Source organism: Felis catus, chromosome B2 (assembly GCF_018350175.1).
Source record: "Felis catus isolate Fca126 chromosome B2, F.catus_Fca126_mat1.0, whole genome shotgun sequence".
NCBI classification, from domain to species: domain Eukaryota; kingdom Metazoa; phylum Chordata; class Mammalia; order Carnivora; family Felidae; genus Felis; species Felis catus.
The window spans coordinates 40,660,571-40,680,200 of record NC_058372.1 but is presented as its reverse complement, the minus strand read 5'-3'; the positions used below and the strand labels follow the sequence as shown (position 1 = coordinate 40,680,200).

General features: G+C 35.5%; 1 protein-coding gene across 15 annotated transcripts in view; it reads right to left on the bottom strand.

Moving 5' to 3' along the window:
* The window catches only part of UBR2 (ubiquitin protein ligase E3 component n-recognin 2), a 128,339-nt gene that overhangs the window by 65,787 nt on the left and 42,922 nt on the right, over positions 1-19,630 (bottom strand). For 13 of the 15 annotated variants that reach the window (XM_023253979.2, XM_045057573.1, XM_045057568.1 and 10 more), the window contains 7 exons: positions 13,583-13,713; positions 10,602-10,740; positions 10,036-10,098; positions 6,042-6,162; positions 4,192-4,299; positions 3,514-3,602; positions 2,137-2,235 (listed from right to left, as the gene is read on the bottom strand). In XM_023253979.2, the coding sequence (XP_023109747.2) occupies positions 2,137-2,235; positions 3,514-3,602; positions 4,192-4,299; positions 6,042-6,162; positions 10,036-10,098; positions 10,602-10,740; positions 13,583-13,713 (750 nt within the window). Of the gene's footprint in view, positions 1-2,136; positions 2,236-2,305; positions 2,405-3,513; positions 3,603-4,191; positions 4,300-6,041; positions 6,163-9,652; positions 9,715-10,035; positions 10,099-10,601; positions 10,741-13,582; positions 13,714-19,630 lie in introns of those variants that run through there. The other 2 variants (XM_011282222.4, XM_045057572.1) reach the window with 2 other exon arrangements.

Below are 19,630 nucleotides of genomic sequence, written 5' to 3'. Positions count from 1 at the left end.
ATACAAGATGAATCTACAAATATCAGTACTTTTTCTACATACAAGCCATAGCCAAATTAAAAATGTGTATGACCTAACAAGAGAACTATAAAGCTTGTACTAAGAGCATAAAATAAAACCTCACACATGAGGACAAATTATGTTCCTGGATGGAGATATTTAATATTGCAAAGATATCAGCTCTTCGCAAAGAATCTATAAATACAATAACTTTCCAATCAAAATCCTAATGTGTCTTTCATTTTTCGGGGGGGGAGGGGAGGGAAGAATTGACAAACTGATTTTAGTTCATCTTTAATACTAAAGGATTTAGCCCTAGAAGATATCAAAATAGAATATTAAGCTAAAATTATTAAAACTGGGTTCTGACATGGAAATAGACAAAAAAGATCAACGGAGGAAACATCTGGATACACATGGGATTATCTCAGGGGCTTCTCAAACATCCCTGACTAAAATGAAAGCATCGCTCTTTCTCTTCATAAATCCTACTCATTCTCCAACCCCCGCTGTGCAAGTGGCACAACACTTACTGGGCTGCAAGTTACAAACCTGGGAATCATCTTTACACTTTCCCTTGAATCTAACAACCAATCACCGACTGACCCCTCAAACCCAAGCCTGGCTGGTCTTATGGATTTTACTACCTAAATCTCTCTCACCACTCATATCTGCTGCCACGATCCCAGCTCAAGTTGCCACCAACTCTGGTCTGGATCATTGCATCAGGTTCTAATGAGGTTCCACACACTTGCTTTTGCCCCCCTGTCAATCTGTTCTCCAAATTACAAACAGCATGATCTTTTAAAAAATCACAAACGTGATGATGTAAATGTTACCACTTAAAACTCTTCACTGCCTTCCCATAGTCTTCAAATAAAAACCAAAATCTTTAATTTGGCCTATAATATCTCATTAGTGGATAAACAGACTTCAGATAGCTTCAACTGTACTAAATGAACATAAAGGTAATTTGGGGGGAAAAATGCTCATTAAAGACAAATGAACAAAAAAACTGGAAAAGGTATCTTGTTAGTAAAATAATTCTATACAATCTGGCACCCACCACCTTCATTTCTGGTCACATTTTTTTCCATGTTCAAGAATCTTCAACTGTGCTGGCTTTCCTTCTGTTTCCTGTATAGGAACTTTCCTACCTCACCAGACTTTCTCAAGTGCTGGTCCCTTTAAATGAACTTTCCTTCATGACTCCACATAAAGGTGCCTCACCTATAGAATCTGTCTCTGAACTTTGGGAAAAGGTCAGATCCATTATTCTCTCTCAAAACAACCAAATTATGTTTTTAAATTTTATTTATTTTTTAATGTTTATTTTTATTTTTTGAGAGAGAGTGAGTGGGGGAGGGGCAAGGAAAGAGGGGGACAGGATCCAAAGCGGGTTCTGCACTGACAGCAGTGAGCCTGACACAGGGCTTGAACTCGTGAACTGTGAGCTCACGATCTGAGCCACACAGGCCCCCCAAAACAACCAAATTCTTGAGCTTTCATTATAATTTTAATTAATGAATTCTGTGAGTCTTTCCCATTATTTTAAGTTCCATGAGGCCAAGGACAGCATCAGTTTTTGTTCACTACGGTGTTCCCAAAGCCTAGAACTGTGCCTGATAAATCATGGATGCTCAATACATTTTTGTTAAATAAATGAAATATGAATTTTAATTTCTGTATAGCACTAAAACATAGTGATGCCTTCCTGAGCAACTAGTGAAACTTAGTACAAGACCACCCACAGTCATTGTAATCCAGTTGCCTTAGCTATCCTTTCCCTTACGGGGATGGGGGAGGGAGCTTCTCAAAATGTGAGTTTGTATACAATATGCTGTTTCTAATGGATGCATGTCCTTAAACCACTCAGTTTAATTTTTAACTCATCAGTTCAAAACCTCAGGGAAGTAGTATGAGAAAGTAGAGAGATTAAGCTTAAATGATTTCTTCTCTTTAGATTACATACTGAAGGATATGTTCTAGAATGGTTGAAAGTGCCTAACGCCCTATCATCCACTAATAAAATATTATTCTATTCAGGAATATACAGATCTTCATTCTCTCTTATTTTAAGGCTTTACTTCTGTCAATGGAAAACAAGAAAGTTCTTCTTAATCTTTTCGTACTTACAAGTGAAGGAACCGTGAATATCTGAACCGAGAGGTCTGCGATTGAAAACTCTCTGTCGTGGTCATCTGTCACATAATCACTCTGCAAACGCTCATAGTTCTATTAAGAAGGCAAAAAAAGGCAAGGAGTGCCAGCTATCAGTTACAAAGAAAAGGCAAGCACTACTCACCAGAGTAGGTGCAGTGAAGAACTGGACAGACAGAGCAGTCACGGACACTGCTCGCTCGTGATCATCCTCCATAAAATCTCTCTGCAACTGCTGGTAATTCTAAACAACAAGGGGGAGATTCACCTCTAATCCACATTGACCAAATGTTTAAGGATTATAATGAAAAGTCAGTGCTGGAGGAATCAATTAAGATAACACTGCTATGAGAATGATAACTGAAATGACTTCTACCAATTAAATTTTGTATAAATACCGGTTCACTATACAATCTTCTCACGCATGATGGCAATTTATGAGCTCAAATAGGAGCAATAGCATCTAAAATGCTGGGATGTTATTGTATACTGGCAGGGCTAAACCACAGCAGTGTTACATGGTCTCTGATGAAACCAGACTTTTCTTTCTTATGGATGTATATCAGAATCACCTGATGGCTCTTTCAAAGGACACATGCTTAGACACCATTCTTGGTGAATCTGCTTTTTAGCAAGTTTAAGAATGATACACAAATATATATATATATATATATATATATATATATATATATATATATATATATTTTGAAAGAGCTCCCCCAAATGATCCTCATATGCTTCCTTAAGAATTCCTAATTCAGGTGAAAACAAAAAAACAAGCACATACTATGGAAAGGGAGAACATACTTCAACAATATCAACAACCAAGAGTTGACGATTCTTCTTCTTTTTTTTTAAGTTTTATTTATTTTAAGTAATCTCCACACCCAACATAGGGCTCCAGCACATGACCCTGAGATAGTCACATGCTCTTCTGATTGAGCCAGCCAGGAACTCCAAGAATTCATGATTCTTAAAATCACATCCATATATCCATGCCATTTCAGCTAAGATGATCTTTTCCTTATACAAATCTCAATGAGAATAATACCATAATTCACCACGGCATAAGTTTAAATTCTTCATTTATCATTTTAGATCATACACATTTCACAGTTGGATATTTGTATTATCGCGGCAGGTGATGAACAAGAAAAGTCTTACAGCTAGAATTTTACTCTATTGATAAAAGATAAAAAGATCACTTACAAAGTTTCTTAGGGTTTAAAATCAACAAGTAACATATTATTATTAGTTGCTAATATTACAAAGCCTGGATATAATCACAGGTTATATTTACTCCATATATAACCTGACTATTTTGTTAAATTTCAAAACTGAGAAACTACTTACCTTTGCAAATCGAACAGCAAACAGTTTCTTATATTTCAAATCCATAAGTAGACTGCTCATGAACAACTGATGATACACACTCCTAGCACCTTTTACGAAAAGAGCAGATGTAAAATAAGGATATATCAAACAAACCAAAAATTACGTTTCCAAAGTATTTATGTGAACAATTGTATTTTAAGTCTCAAGGGCAAAACTGTACATGTCATTCAGTGTAAAATATTTGCAATCTACTTTTTTTTTTTAATGTTTATTTATTAATTGGAGGGGACAGAGCAGAGAGAGACAGAGAGAGAGAGAGAGAATCCCAAGCAGGCTCTGTGCTATCAGTACAGCGCCCGGCACAGGGCTTTATCTCATGAACCATGAGATCATGACCTGAGCTGAAATCCAGAGTTAGATGCTCAACTGACTGAGCCACCCAGGCACCCTGCAATCTGCTTCTCAAAAAATTGGTTTTTTTAAAAATGGTTTTCCAACAAAATATAAAGGTTATTTAATTTAGGTCTTGGACTCCAAAATCTGTTTTTGTTTCTTCCAGAGAACAAGACTACATGTACTTATTCTAAAATCTGTAAGTATATTTATTAAATACCTTCCCAAATGAAAAAAAAAAAAACAGTTTCCCAATTACCTATTTAAGGTTCCCCTATACCTTGAAAGTAGTTAAAAGATTACCTTTCCACAATTTGGAATCATTAAGCATCAATCTATCCACCAGAGAAGAGTTTTCACCATCTGGCCCTTCTTGTAAACCGACTTGACATAAAATTCGGCGAAGCCCATCTAAAACAGGAAGAAAAGTAGTCATGAAATAGTAACTTTAAGTATTAAAATAAAATGACATTTTAATAGAAGTGTTCTAACGAATCTATAGAATTTTACATGTTTACTAAAGGCCAAATTTATTCAGAAAAGGTAAATATATTAACTATTTTATTAACATTTTCACAAAAAGGAGGAAAATTCTAAATCCTGCATTATATACCAATTCTTATTCGAGAATACCAAAATATAAGTCTATCAGAAAGTCAACGATCTCTTATGTTGTAAAAAATTTAAATACTGTTCTTTAAGGACCTATGCTAATTAAACCAGATTATAGCAAAACTGTTACATCCCATGATAACTGAAGGTAGGTGTAATATAGAATTGTGCTACCATTAAAAAAAAAAATGCATAGCCTCTGTACTATATCTCAGTCCATTTATTAGTGTTCTGCAAAATGCTTCCATTCATTAAACAAACGTTCCCTGTGTACCTATGTGTACCTACTATGAAGAGGTCCTGGAAGACAAATTGCTACATCTTCTAAATGCTGAACTTAAAAAAAAAAAAAAAAAAAAAAAAAGTCCTTCAAATATGAACATAAGCATTAACATAACCAAAACTTCAATAACCTTTTTGTTTCATACTTTATAATTAAAATTACTGTTTTTAATCTTCTAGAAGCATGCAAAATAATCAGGTAAAAATGGAGTAATTTTAAAATTTAGTTCTAAAAGTCACTGAATAGAAATTTTTTACAAGGCTAAAGAGAAACACTTACATAAATATTAAATAAAAGATAAAGTCTTTAAATTATTTCAGGTAAATATCTGAAAAAATTTCTTGACAGAAAATTGCTTCCATGATACTACTATTCATTACTACTGTAGCACAGAATTTGGCACACAGGAATCCAATAGAAAACACCAAAACTCAAATATACGAGGATAACAAAAATAACTGGAGAGACATTTATTTAAAAGGCAAGCAAACATGGTCTCCTAAATTTCCACACCTCAATATTTTCAACTGTCAGTTCACAATGTGGCAATGTTCTTTTAAGATAAATATTTTAGAAATTCTCTTTATAATAAACCTCAGAATGTCATTTATCCAAACCACCTCTCTTGCCTGAAAAACAGTATGACAAACAGCTTAGATGTATTCCTGTTTTTCTCTTTTGTGTTATATTTTATACGCCAAACTTGTACTTTTGGCATTAGACATGAGAGTTCTTTGTTCTGTTACCACCACGTTAGAAAGATGATTTAATTTGTGGACTGTGGAAAGACAAAGACAGTAAATACAAATCAGTAACTTCAAATCTGCAAGTGTTCAGAGCTGCAAATTATTAGTAACCAAAATCTGGAGGAGTCAAAACAAAAATTTCAACATTAGTGTTGTATCCTCTAAACTGGTAATCATTTCGGTTTTATTTACACTTGTATTCTCCAGCTTGCTCAGTGGAACAGAGTTCCACAGAATGTTGTTTAAAAAAAAAAGTTCTTGTATCAAGTCTGTGAGATTTAGACTTCATTAGCATACTAATGTCATTTACCACTGTTTAATCCAATATTTCCTGCATTTATTTGAGGACAGAATCCTTTGTATGCATATAAAAAATCCTGTGGATCAAAATATGGGAAATGTGGGTTTTTCTGTGCATAAAGATATTCTGAGATGGTATTTTAAAATGTGAAATTAAAGCAAGAAATTATTTCACTTGATTTTTTTTTCCAAAATAGTTTTTTTGAACCTACCTGAATATCCAATAATACTTCCCAGCCAAGACAAAAGTTTCAAACCAAAATTCTGATGTGCCACAATAGACGAATGCATAACTTGAACTTTGAGTGGCTTTGTCTGTCTACTGGTATTTCTCTTAAAAAGAAATGGTAGAATGAAAAAACAAACTTAAAAAGGCTATCTTATAGAAAAAAGCTAATATTTTTATTTAATGTAACTACACTCTCATCATCATAGGAGAATTTTTCATGTATGTGTGTAAAAAAAATACCACTTGGCTTGCCTTACTCAGATCCTAATTTTCTAGAAAGAATCTAAGGATTCTTACAACAAAGTAAGAAGTTACAGCTTATGAGTAACCTGAATCTTTGGTCCTATATTTGAAAATCTGCCCCACCAATTAGAATTTATTTAAAAGCTTACATTTGTTTTAGGTCTTTAATTTCTTAAATGCAATTACACGTTTATTTAAATAATTTGCTTTACTGCACAGAAGCGATGTTATTGATACTTCAAAAAAAAAAATACTACAATTTCCAACGTAACCGTTTCTCAGTGTACAGTTCAGAAGTGTTAAGTACATTCACACTGTAGAGTAACTAATCTCCAGAACTCTCTTCATCTTGCAAAACCCAAACTCTATACCTACCAAACTATCTGGAGGTATCATATAAACAGAATCATGCAATATTTATCTTTTTGTGACTGGCTTATTTCTCTAAGCATAACGTCCTCAAGGTTCATCCAGGTTGTATGTAACATGTGTCAGAATCTTCTTCCTTTTTAAGGCTGAATGATATTCTATTGTATGTATATAGATTTTATTTTATCCATTCACCCATCAATAGACACTTGCATTGCTTCTATCATTTGTCTATTGTGAATGATAATGCTATTATGAACATAGCTGTGCAAATGTCTCTGAGTCTCTGCTTTCCATTCTTTTGTGTATATATCCAGAAGCAAAACTGCTGGATCATATGGTAATTCTATTTTTTTTTTTTTTTAAAGGAACCACCATACAGTTTTCCATAGTGGCTGTACCATTTTACATTCCCACCGGCAGTGTGCACAAGGGTTGCAATTCGTCCGTATCCCTACCAACACTTGGGATGTTGTGCTATTGTTTTTGTTTGTTTATAACGGCAATCCTAACGGGTTTCAGGTGGTATCTCATCATGGTTTTTATTTGCATTTCCCTAACGGTTAGTAATGTTGAGCATGTTTCCGTGTGTTTATTGGTAATTTATATACTTTCTTTGAAGAAATGTCTATTTAAGTCTAACACAATTTTTAATTTTTATTCCCCCTTCTCATTTTTTTGTTTGGAGCATCCTTCTACCCCAACTTCATTCCATCTCCATAACCCACATTAAAACAGTACATCTGGAGAAACGGGAACCCTCTTGCACTGTTGGTGGGAATGCAAACTGGTGCAGCCACTCTGCAAAACAGTGTGGAGGTTCCTTAAAAAATTAAAAATAGATCTACCCTATGACCCAGCAATGGCACTGCTAGGGATTTACCCAAGGGATACAGGAGTGCTAGTGCATAGGGGCACTGGTACCCCAATGTTTATAGCAGCACTCTCAACAATAGCCAAATTATGGGAAGTGTCTAAATGTCCATCAACTAATGAATGGGTAAAGAAATTGTGGTTTATATACACAATGGATTACTACTTGGCAATGAGAAAGAATGAAATCTGGCCTTTTGTAGCAATGTGGATGGAACTGGAGAGTGTTATGCTAAGTGAAATAAGTCATACAGAGAAAGACAGATACCATATATTTTCACTCTTATGTGGATCCTGAGAAACTTAACAGAAGACCATGGGGGAGGGGAAGTAACAACAAAAAAAAAGTTAGAGAGGGAGGGAGTCAAACCTTAAGAGACTCTTAAAAACTGAGAACAATCTGAGGGTTGATGGGGGGTGGGAGGGAGGGGAGGGTGGGTGATGGGTATTGAGGAGGGCACCTTTTGGGATGAGCCCTGGGTGTTGTATGGAAACCAATTTGACAATAAATTTCATATTAAAAAAGACAGTACATCTTTGCATATTTTCTCTATCTCTATATATTATGTGTGTATACATTTATAAAGATTTTTATTGGATTTATAAAAATGGGATACTATATATATTCTTGTGCATCTTTGCATTAACTGATTTTTTTTGTTAATGACTCATGATATTCTGTGGTGTGGATTTATTCAAACATCCTCTAGAGAAGGGCATTCATATTCCCTTTGTTTCAGTCTTCTGTTGACTCCAAAAAAAGCAGTACTGAACATCTTTGTACACACACTTCCTAGTGCTTACATTTCTATGGGATAAATTCTTAGGAAAGGTAACTTTCATAGATGCTACTAGATTATTTTCCTAAAATGCTGTAGCAATTTAGTTTTACACAAGTATTCCTATTCTCTGCATCTCTGCCAGTAAGATATTTTATAACTCTAATTTCTCCAACCTGATGAGTATGAAATCTCTTTGTCATTTTACTGATTACTAATAAATGAGTCTCTTCATATACAACTGACCGCCTAGATTTTCTCTCCTGTGACTGCCTTTTCATATCCTATGTCCATTTTTCTATTTTGTTCCTACTTGATAATCTATGAGTGCTCTGTTTATCCTAAACATTAAATGAAAAAAATTGGTAAAGGGTACGAATAGGAAATTCAAAGAAAACATAAATAAACATGAAGTAAGGTACTCAATAATTAAGGCAATGCAAATTTAATTGATGAGATGCCATTCATACACATTAAATTGGCAAAAGTTAAAAAATCTGACAACATACAGTTTTGACAAAGCTGTGGAGAAATGGGAACTCTCTATACACTGTTGGTGGGAATGTATATTAGTACCACTGTTTTGGAGACTAACTTGGCAAAATCTAATAAAGATGAAAATGCTGATATCCTAACAACTCAGAAATTCCATTTCTTGGTATATACCCTACAGAAACCTTTGCATCTATGCAACAAGGAGACAAAACAATGTCCATAAAAGGACTGTTAGTGATGGGGGCGGGGGGGGGGGGATTATCCTAATTGTCTATCAGCAGGAGAATGGAAAAACTATGGTAAAGTTATCAATGGAACACTTCACAGGTACATGCATCAACACACATAAATGTAGAACCAACACTGAAATGAAAAGTTGCAGTATAATACATCCAGTATGAAGCTTGTTATATAATGTTTAAAGGCCTCCAAATCAATACATATAATGTTGACAGATTTAATAAATGGAAGTATAGAGGCACACACAAGAATGAACAAATGAATTAATGAAAGTACTTATCCCGAGGGTAGGAGAAAAGGGAGCAAGATTAAAGGAATAATACTGGGTACTCTGTATTATTTTGTTTACATAAAGTATGAGGAAATGTTGTATAATGTGGGCATACAGGTGTTTACTGTGTCATTTCTGTTTTTATCTGTATATTTAAAATATTTCACAATACACAAAATTATTTTTTTAAAGGACATTTACATAAAATGCATTTACATGAAATAGTTTAAAATAATTCTTACTTTTTAAAAATAAATATAAACATGGGAAATAGTTTTCTTTTAGAGAAATAATACACTAAGTGCTATTATATATGCAGCATACCTTGCTATAAGTTACCAAGAAACAACTTCCCTTGAATTCTAATCTTGGTGCTAAAGGCCAGTTTAAGTCCTAAAAAGTAACGTGACACCCTATCAAAAACAAAACAACAATGAAACACTTTCTAAGATGTCTCTGATAGAGAAATAGGAAGGCAGAAAATATATCTCATGTAAACATTCATTTTCTATATTAATCTTACACAGCTTAAAAAAACTAGATAAAGCAATAATGCAATGTTCGAGAAACATATCATTAAATACGACTTTTGGTTGATGCTGGCTTTACCTTCATGAAAGCAGAAAAATGCGTTCATAAATGACAAAATACAGAACTAGTTTTAAACAAAAAAAATAATACTGTGGGTATGTTTCTAAATTACTTACCACAATTACTGATTTTGCTTGTTCACAATGCTGGAAATCTCCATATCGAACAGACCTACGTCCCTGGTAAATGAAAAAATTTTAAATTAACATGTAAAAATACTATATTCAGTATTAAAACTGTTCAACCAGTAAACAAATAAACATATTTATGCATATAACAGTTCTGGCCAATTTTAATATTTATAACATTCATTCTATTCAATGATGAAAAGTAAATTAAAACATTTTCCTTCAAAACCATCCCAACATTTTCAAGCCATTAATAAGTATAGTTCCTTAAACAATACGACACTTATTCTTCTAGGCTGCTATACTTTCTATTTTCATAACTGACTATTTCTAATCACTGGGTAGAATGAGGACAACTGTATCTATATTTCCTCCTAAACTTTCTATGGAATATCAGATTACAGTAATACCCAGTATGTATTTGGGCCAATATTAAAATGAAATAAAAAAAAATAGACTAGACATATATACCTCTAACTCAATATTCCCAGAATAATTTATCTGTAATGAAAGTTCAATTTATTATCTGACATCAATATAATGAAATTACTTACATCTCGATCTACTGTCGTTGCAAAGCCAATGGCTTCTTTTTGTGTACAGTTAACAGCTTTCTGAAGGGTATAAATAACTTGTTCATAGGTATGCACCTCATCATTAAACAGCATGCAATAGTAGGTATCACTCTTCTCTCTGTGACATAAAAAATTAATTATATATTATCTAATTGCATATTCTCTAGCTCCAGGCTGATTTAGTAAGAGCATACTTTGCTCTAGGGAATGTGCTAGGTACTGGGCACATATCTATGGCAAAGTCATCTGCGGTCCCCATGCTCTATGACATTACCATCTGATGGGGAAGATATATATTAGACATGTAATTCTAACTGAACTAGCTTTTATCAAGAAGAACAGAATGCTGCAGTTGGACAAAACAGGTCTGGGACTTCAGAGAAGAACTGCCACAGAAGTCATCTGACGCCTAAAGTCAGAATTGGCTATCAGTGGTTCTCAACTAGAGGCAATTCTCTGTCCCCCACAGAGGACCATTTGGCAATGTCGGGAGACATTTTTTGTTGTCATGACTGGGGCAGGAATGTCACTGGCATCTAGTGTATAAGGGCCAGGGACGCTGCTAAATATTCTACAATCCACTGGGCACCTGATGGGCTCAGTTGGAAGAGCATGTGACTCTTGATCTCAGGGTTGTGAGTTCCAGCCCCATGCTGGGGGTAGAGATTACTAAAAAAATAAATTAATAAAACAAAAAAAAATTCTACAATGCACTGGACAGCCCTTATAACAAAGAACTAATCTGGTCCTAAACGCCAACAGTTGAGAAACCTGGGCTAGAGGAGGGTGAATGCAAAGGTCCTGAGGTGGCAAAGGGAAGTATTAGGAACTGGAACACAGGGAGGGAGAAGATTAGGTTGGAGAGAGGCAGAAATCTTGAAGACCTTACAATGGAAATTGATTTTGCCATTCTAAGGGCATTGAAGGATTTAAAATAGGAGATATAGTCAGATTTGCCTTAAAGTTCACTGTGCTACAGTGTGAATGAATCTTAAGGGACAAGAGTAGATATGGCAGTTCAGTTAGGGAGGCCATGTTGCCGAATGATTAATTAATCTGGACTAGGATAGTAGTAATAGAGAGGAACAGAAGTAGAATTTTTTTTTTTTAATGTTTATTTATTTTTGAGACAGAGAGAGACAGAGCATGAACAGGGGAGGGTCAGAGAGAGAGGGAGACACAGAATCTGAAGCAGGCTCCAGGCTCTGAGCTGTCAGCACACAGCCCGACACGGGGCTCGAATTCACGGACCGTGAGATCATGACCTTAGCCGAAGTCGGACGCTTAACCGACTAAGCCACCCAGGCACGCCAGAAGTAGAATGGTTTGATGGAGGGAGAACCAGCTGGACTTGAAATCTAAATGGGTATAGGTGATTCAGGTTTCTGGGTAGTTTACTAACATGGGAAAACATAAAAGAAGCAAGTTAGATTTTTTTCCCTTATATATTGGTAGCCTTGAACATACAATGGAACAAAAAGGTAAAAACAAAACTCTTCTGAGGTGCCTGGGTGGCTCAGTCGGTTAAGTGTCTGACTTCGGCTCAGGTCATGATCTCACAGGTCATTGAGTTCGAGCCTTGCATCAGGCTCTGTGCTGACAGCTCAGAGCCTGGAGCCTGCTTCAGATTTTGTGTCTCCCTCTCTTTCTGCCCCTCCTCTGCTCTCACTGTGTCTATCTTTCTCAAAAATAAATAAACATTAAAAAAAATTAAAAAACAAAACTCTTCTATGCTCTAGGGTCTAAATTTGGGCTTTCGATCAATGGCTCCCAACTTGAAGTACAGGCACATCTTGTTTTATTGTGCTTTACAAATACTGTGGGGTTTTGTTTGTTTTTACAAATTGAAGGTTTGTGGCAACCCTATGTTGAGCAAGCCTATCAATGCCATCTTTCCAACAGCATTTGCTCATGTCCTGTCTCTACATCACATTTTGGTAATTCTTACAATATTTCAAACTTTTTTTAATCATTACTATATTTCTTATGGCGATTTGTGATCACTGATCTTTGATGTTACTATCCTAATTGTTTTGGGGCACTCGGAATCATATTCACATAAGATTGCAAACTTAATTGATAAATGTTGTGTGTGTTCTTACTGCTCCACCCACCAGCTGTTTCCCCATCTGTCTTCCTCTCCTGGGGCCTCCCTGTTCCCTGAGACACAATATTGAAAGTAGGCCAATTAATAACCCTATAATGGCCTCTAAGTGTTCAAGTGAAAAAAGAGTCAGTTGATGTGGCGAACTTCATTGCAGTGGTCTGGACCCAACCTACAAAACCCACAAGGTACACCTGTATGTGAAGACAAGTTCCTGAGGTACCATTTTCAACATTTCCAAAAAGATATAGCTAACACCTTACTTTAAAAAAAAAAAAAAAAAAAAAACCCACAACCTAATTATCTAGAATACTACTGAGAAGCAAAACAGAAACCACCAATGTTCATCAGACCCTCACTTCAACTTGTAATCAATCTTAAATATGAATACAATTCCAACAATCTCGGTTAGATTTAAAGAGACTGTTGCTTGAGGCAAGCACATCACATGGAAAAGGAAGCCCTTAAAACAGCTATGGCCGAATCCAGCTCTCTGGTCACATGTTCGCAACCTCCTCAATAATGTAAGTACAAGTGGTAAAAATATTAGAGTTACCAGTTTTATCACACAAAGAACAGAAAACTGCCTGTGCCTGAAACCAGGGGCAGAACCCTGACATGGCTTAACTAAACCAATCAATTAACAGGGAGAAACCTCTACCAACTAAGTGGATCACACAGATTTAAAAGCTATAAAATAAAAGAGTTGTTCTGTGGGAAAGTAATTATTAAGAAAGAAAAGATTATGCTCTATCCTTCTATCCTTGCTCCAACTCAATTTGAGGAATTAGAATCAAAATGGTTAAAACTGAGTTTGAGCAAATACGAATATGAAGAATAAATGTGTCACACTTACACCATCTCTAAATCTGCTGGCAGTTCACTTTCTTTTTCCCAGGTTAGTATCTCGACTGCATATCGAAACATAATAGCAAAAATGTTGTAGGTTCTTGCTATCACATCTTCTGATAAATGCACAAGAGGATCCTGAAAGAACAGAAAAAAAAACAAAAAAACGCAACCATCTTAAATGCACATTAATTCTCATCTTCCCTTACTTCAAAATACTAATGTAAACAGCTGGCTGATCTTCCAGCTTCGGCTTCTCTTCAGTTTGAGCCTGTACATTACATCCTACCAAATCCAGTTTCCTAAAACACTTTGTTCATAATGATCCCAATTACTGAATCAAAAATGTTCAATGGCACCCCAATGCCTAATGCATAAATCTAAACACTTTAGAATGGCATTCCAAGATCTTTAAAATTAACATCAAACCATCTTTATAGCTTCATATCCTCCTAATCCCAATTTCCAGAATAAACAAAGGAATGTTATCCGAGGGCAGACCAGCAATATTTAGTTTTACAGGTATGAAGGAGAGCCTGATTTTGAGGATTCTAAAGGGAAGAAATCAACAAAGTCAGAAAACTACCCCTTGATTCCCTTGTCTACTTTATTTCATCAGGGCACATTGCGTATGCATGGAACAGGGCACTTTGCATCTTATACTTAACTGGGAGTATGTCACAAAATTTCTACGTTATGTGAAAAAGTATTACTATAAACATACACTGAGTTTATCATACCTTTTAGGCAAAATGTTTTACACGATTTTAATCTTTATGCTTTCTCTTAAATCTAAACATGTTATTTAGCTTAATGGCTAGTGTTATATTCATTTCTCAAATAAGAAAATCAGTATGTTCCAGCATCATAGAATAGGAATCAATACATTCTTGCAAATATACATGAAGGATACAGACATTTTTGCACATCCTCCCCAAAGATAAGCCTAGTAGAACTGACACAAAACAAATGGAGAGGAGGAATAAAAAGAATGGAGGGAAAACAAGACAAAGATTCCTAAAGGAGATGGGTGTAGAGCTTGAAGAACAGAAGAAAAAGAAGAGTAAGAAGACTTTTCAAAGTCTTACAGCACTTTTTTTAACCTACACAACTCTTCTCAATGGATTGCTTTATATGTCCCATGTAAGAAAATTTTTTTATCCTACCAGCATAGTTTATTTTACTATTTCTTATAGAGGCTAGAAATGATTAACATAGTGAAACAATCCATACAAAGAAGGAACCAGAACTGGTACATCCTGGGGATTCATAAAAGTATGGGTATTAATAACAATAAGAACCTCATGCTACACCAAAATAGAAAGTAGAAAATTCAGTTTCCTTGGTGATATTATCTTACAATTATTCCATTTCTCACAATTATGTCCCACGTTACAAGACATCACAGGATGAAACAATTACAACAAACAAGATTTATAAGCATGGAACAGATCCTGAAAGAGAAACTGCTGCCAATTCTTGAGAATCCAGGCCAGTAGTGTTCAAACTGTTGTACAAAATCCCAGGACCTGGTAGAGCTGTTTCCTGTTTGAATTGTACATCAGTTTAAAAATACAGAATTACCTGTATTTTAAAATAGTAATGTAAAAATATACTCTAAAATGTGTTATATTACATATTGGGGATCACCAACTGGTAACTTTGCTATTACATTGGCCAAATTTGGGGCAGGCCTAGGAATACAGATTTTTCTGCTATTTTTGGATACACATGTCAACTTCTTGAAAAATGATCACTGATTAAAAAGAATTATTTCTGCAGTGAAAGGATACTAGGCTGTGCAAGTCTACTCATATGTACAATAGTAAATTAAACACTAAGAAAGACTTCTGCTCAAATTGCTCTTATGAGAGCATAAGTCAGTTGGAATGAGTAAATAAATGACCATCTCATCCTATGTTGTATTATCAACTATGACTAATAACTAGTTCTTTGAGTATGTTTATTTTAGAAAATACACATCTTTGTCAGTGAGTCAGCTTGAGTTGTTCTTCTTTCAAACCAGAAGAATACAAGGCATATTGTTAAAAAGATCATCTGTGCTTATGTTAGAAGGCAGTGGGGGTTATGGAAAACTAGTCTTTTATGTGATACACTACTATAATGTTTGAATTTTAAAAATTTTTGTTAATGTTTATTTATTTTTGGGAGAGAGAGAAAGAGACAGAGCATGAGCAGGGGAGGGACAGAGAGAAAGGGAGACACAGAATCCAAAGTAGGCTCCAGGGTCTGAGCTGTCAGCACAGAGCCTGACGTGGGGCTCAAACTCACGAACCTCAAGACCATGACCTGAGTCGAAGTTGGATGCCCAGTCGACTGAGCCACCTAGGTGCGCCACTGAATTTTTTTTAATGTAAGCATATACTGTATTATAATAATAATTTTAAGTCTTCTCATATGCAAATAAGCTATGGATATGGAAAAATTACATTTCTCTATATTGCCCAACTAAAACTAGTAATAAACTAGAAACCAGTCATCAAAACAACCTCGCTTATTTCACAAGTTGACTTTCTAACAAGTAACTAATACACAATTCAACTTATAAACAATAAATTCATTAATAATACCACTTTTAGTGACCACTGATAGGATAAAGATGTAGCATATGTATACAATGGAATTATTACTCAGCCATAAAAAAGAATAAAATCTTGCCATTTGAAACAATGTGTATGAATCTATAAGTTATAATGCTAAGTGAAGTAAGTCAGGCAGAGAAAGACAAATACCGTATGATTTCACTCATATGTGGAATTTTTTTTTTTTTTTAAGTTTGAGAGAAAGAGAGAGAGCACAAGCAAGGGAGGGGTAGAGAGAGAGGAAGAGAGAGAGAGAGAATCCCAGTCTCCATGCTGTCAGCATGGAGCCAATACAGGGCTTGAACTCAGAAACCATGAGATCATGACCTGAGCTGAAACCAAGAATCAGCCACTTAACTGACTGAGCCACCCAAGTGCCCCTCATATGTGGAATTTAAGAAACAACTGAACAAAGAAAAAAGGACAAACAAAAGACGTACTCTGAAATACAGGGAATCAAATTGTTAGTTACCAGAGGGGAAGTGGGTGGGGGGACATGCGAAAATAGGTGAAGGGGATTAAGAGTACACTTAATCATGAGGAGCACTGAGTAATGTGTAGAATTGCTGAAACACTATATTGCACACCTGAAGCTAATATAACACTGTATGCTAATTATACAGGAATAAAAAAATAATACCACTTTTATCTGTTATTATTAAGATTTTTAAATTTTTTTTTTAACGTTTATTTATTTTTTTGAGACAGAGAGCATGAACAGGGGAGGGTCAGAGAGAGAGGGAGACACAGAACCCGAAACAGGCTCCAGGCTCTGAGCTGTCAGCACACAGCCCAATGCGGGGCTCGAACTCACGGACTGTGAGATCATGACCTGAGCCGAAGTCGGCCGCTTAACCGACTGAGCCACCCAGGCGCCACTATTAAGATTTTTAAATTAGACTTTTATTAAAAAAAAATTCCACTGCTAAAAATTACTTTAAAAATCAGTGCAATGTAGCATCATCAACAATAGCCAAATTATGAAAGAAGCCCAAATGTCTATCCACTGGTGAATGGAAAAAATGTGGTATATGTATATGTATGCGTGTGTGCACGCGCACACGCGCGTGCGCGCTGGAATATTACTCAGCCATAAAAAAGAATGAAATCTTACCATTTGTAACAATGTGAATGGAGCTAGAGAGTATTATGCTAATGGAAATAAGTTAGTCAAAGACAAATACCATACGATTTCACTAACATGTAGAATTTAAGAAACAAAACAAATGAACAGGGGGCAGGAATAAAGACAGGCAAACCAAGAAACAGACTTTAAAAAATTTTTTTTTTAAGTTATTTACTTATTTTGAGAGAGACAGAGACAGCACAAGTGGGGAAGGGACAGAGAGACAGGGAGAGAGAAACCCAAGCAGGCTCTGTGCTGTCAACTTAGAGCCCAATGTGGGGCTCGAACTCACAAAATGTGAGATCATGACCTGAGCTGAAACCGGAGTCAGATGCTCAACTGACTGAGCCACCTAGGTGCCCCACCAAGAAACAGACTCTTAATCATAGAGAACAAACTGATGGTTACTAGAGAAGAGGTAGGTGAGGGATGGGGTAAATAGGTAATGAATATTAAGGAGGACACTTGCTATGATGACCACTGGGTGTTGTATGTAAGTGATGAATCACTAAAATCTATACCCGAAGCTAATATTCCACTGGCTAACTAACTGGAATTTAAATAAAAATTTGGAGAAAAAAATAAAATCAGGGCAATACACTGTTAAAGAGTTCCATTACTGGAGTTCAAATTACCATTAAGACGCTCTGGGTGGCACCTGGGTGGTTCATTTGGTTAAGTGTCTGAGTCTTGATTTCAGTTCAGGTCATGATCTCATGGTTCGTGGGTTCGAGCCCCACATCGGGCTCTGTACTGACAGAGCTGAGCCTGCTTGGGATTCTCTCTCTGCCCCTCCCCTTCTCGCATTCTTGCATGTGCTCTCTCTCTCAAAATAAACTTAAAAAAAAAAAAAAAAGACTTTGGGCAAGTTTTTAAATCTCTCTAAAACCCAAGCTTCTGCAGCTATAAAATCTCTGTAACAGCAGTACTTATCTAACAGGACTGTTCTGAGAATTAAATGAGATAAACAAAGTATAGTACTTGGCATAATTTTTAGCTATTAATAATCACAAATCTGCATTCATTTGAGATGAGAGCAGTATCGATAAGGGAAAATTTCAGGTAAAAAAAAAAGTCTTCACCGAGGTCGTTCATTCAGTGCATTTGCTACTGAATTAAATTTCATTCCAAAAAGGTTTTACAGCACCTTAAGAGTAATGAGACAGTATTAAAAAAAATAGATGTACAAAGTGGGCAAAACCAGAATAAAGGTAGGAAAATTAGGTGATAATATGTTTACTGTAAAGGCAGATCATATAAATTTCCAAATAGCTACTATACACAGGCACTGTTTCCAAACATTTGGCTCTGTTCCCCAGAAGCCTCAACAAAACGAAACGGAATCAGTTACCAGACCCATAGCAAGAGAAACATAACACTTCCTAATGCAGAGACAGAAGAGAAACTTCTTATAGTTCCTATGAAGATGATCAAAAGAGACAGTCCAGACTCCCTACTTATCCCCATGCCCAAAGGGCCCATTGGATACCTGGCTGGGCATTTACTGTTGCCACAGTGATGGGAGATGCTACTGCCATTTAGTCTGTGGGAAATAAGTAGAGTAGTAAACACAATGCTTCTGACAGCATGTATCTGGGATCAGCAAACTTTTCCTGTAAAGAGTCAGATACTAAGTCTTTTAGTTTTTATAGACTACAGGGTATTTGTTACAGCTGCTCAATTTTGCTGTTGCAGTGGAAAAGCAGTTATAGACAATGCACAATTAAACATACCTGTGTTGCAGTACAGTTTTGTTTATAGACACCGAAATCTGAATTTCCTACCATTTTCACATGCCACAGACACCATCCTATTGATTTTTTCCAAATATTTAAAAATATAAAAACCATTCTTAGTTTATGATGGTGCCAGTAACGGGCCTCTATGGGGCCATAGTTTGCTGATCCCTGGCCTACATAACAACAAAAGTCCCATCCCAAATGCCAAGAGTTGAGAAGATCAATGGAACTGCTAAATATTATCCCTAGAGAAGTGTATTATCAAGTATATACTTGATAATATACAGGTATATTTTTTCCAACTTTTTTCTTAAGATGCAGGCTAAATGTATAATAAAAAATTACATTCAATAAACACAATTCTATGACTAAAAAAGTACATTGCAAATATTTTATAGCTTTCTTCCATTTTAAGCATAAAAGATTAAAAAAACCTAGATATATGTATAAATTTACTGAGTGGGGACCAGGAATGCTAAACAAAATGCTATTTTAAAAATAGCTTCTCTTACAGTCTTATCCTTGAGGACTTCATTTCTCTTAACTGAATTCTTAAATTGGAATTAAATGGCAGAGTGTGGAGGTTT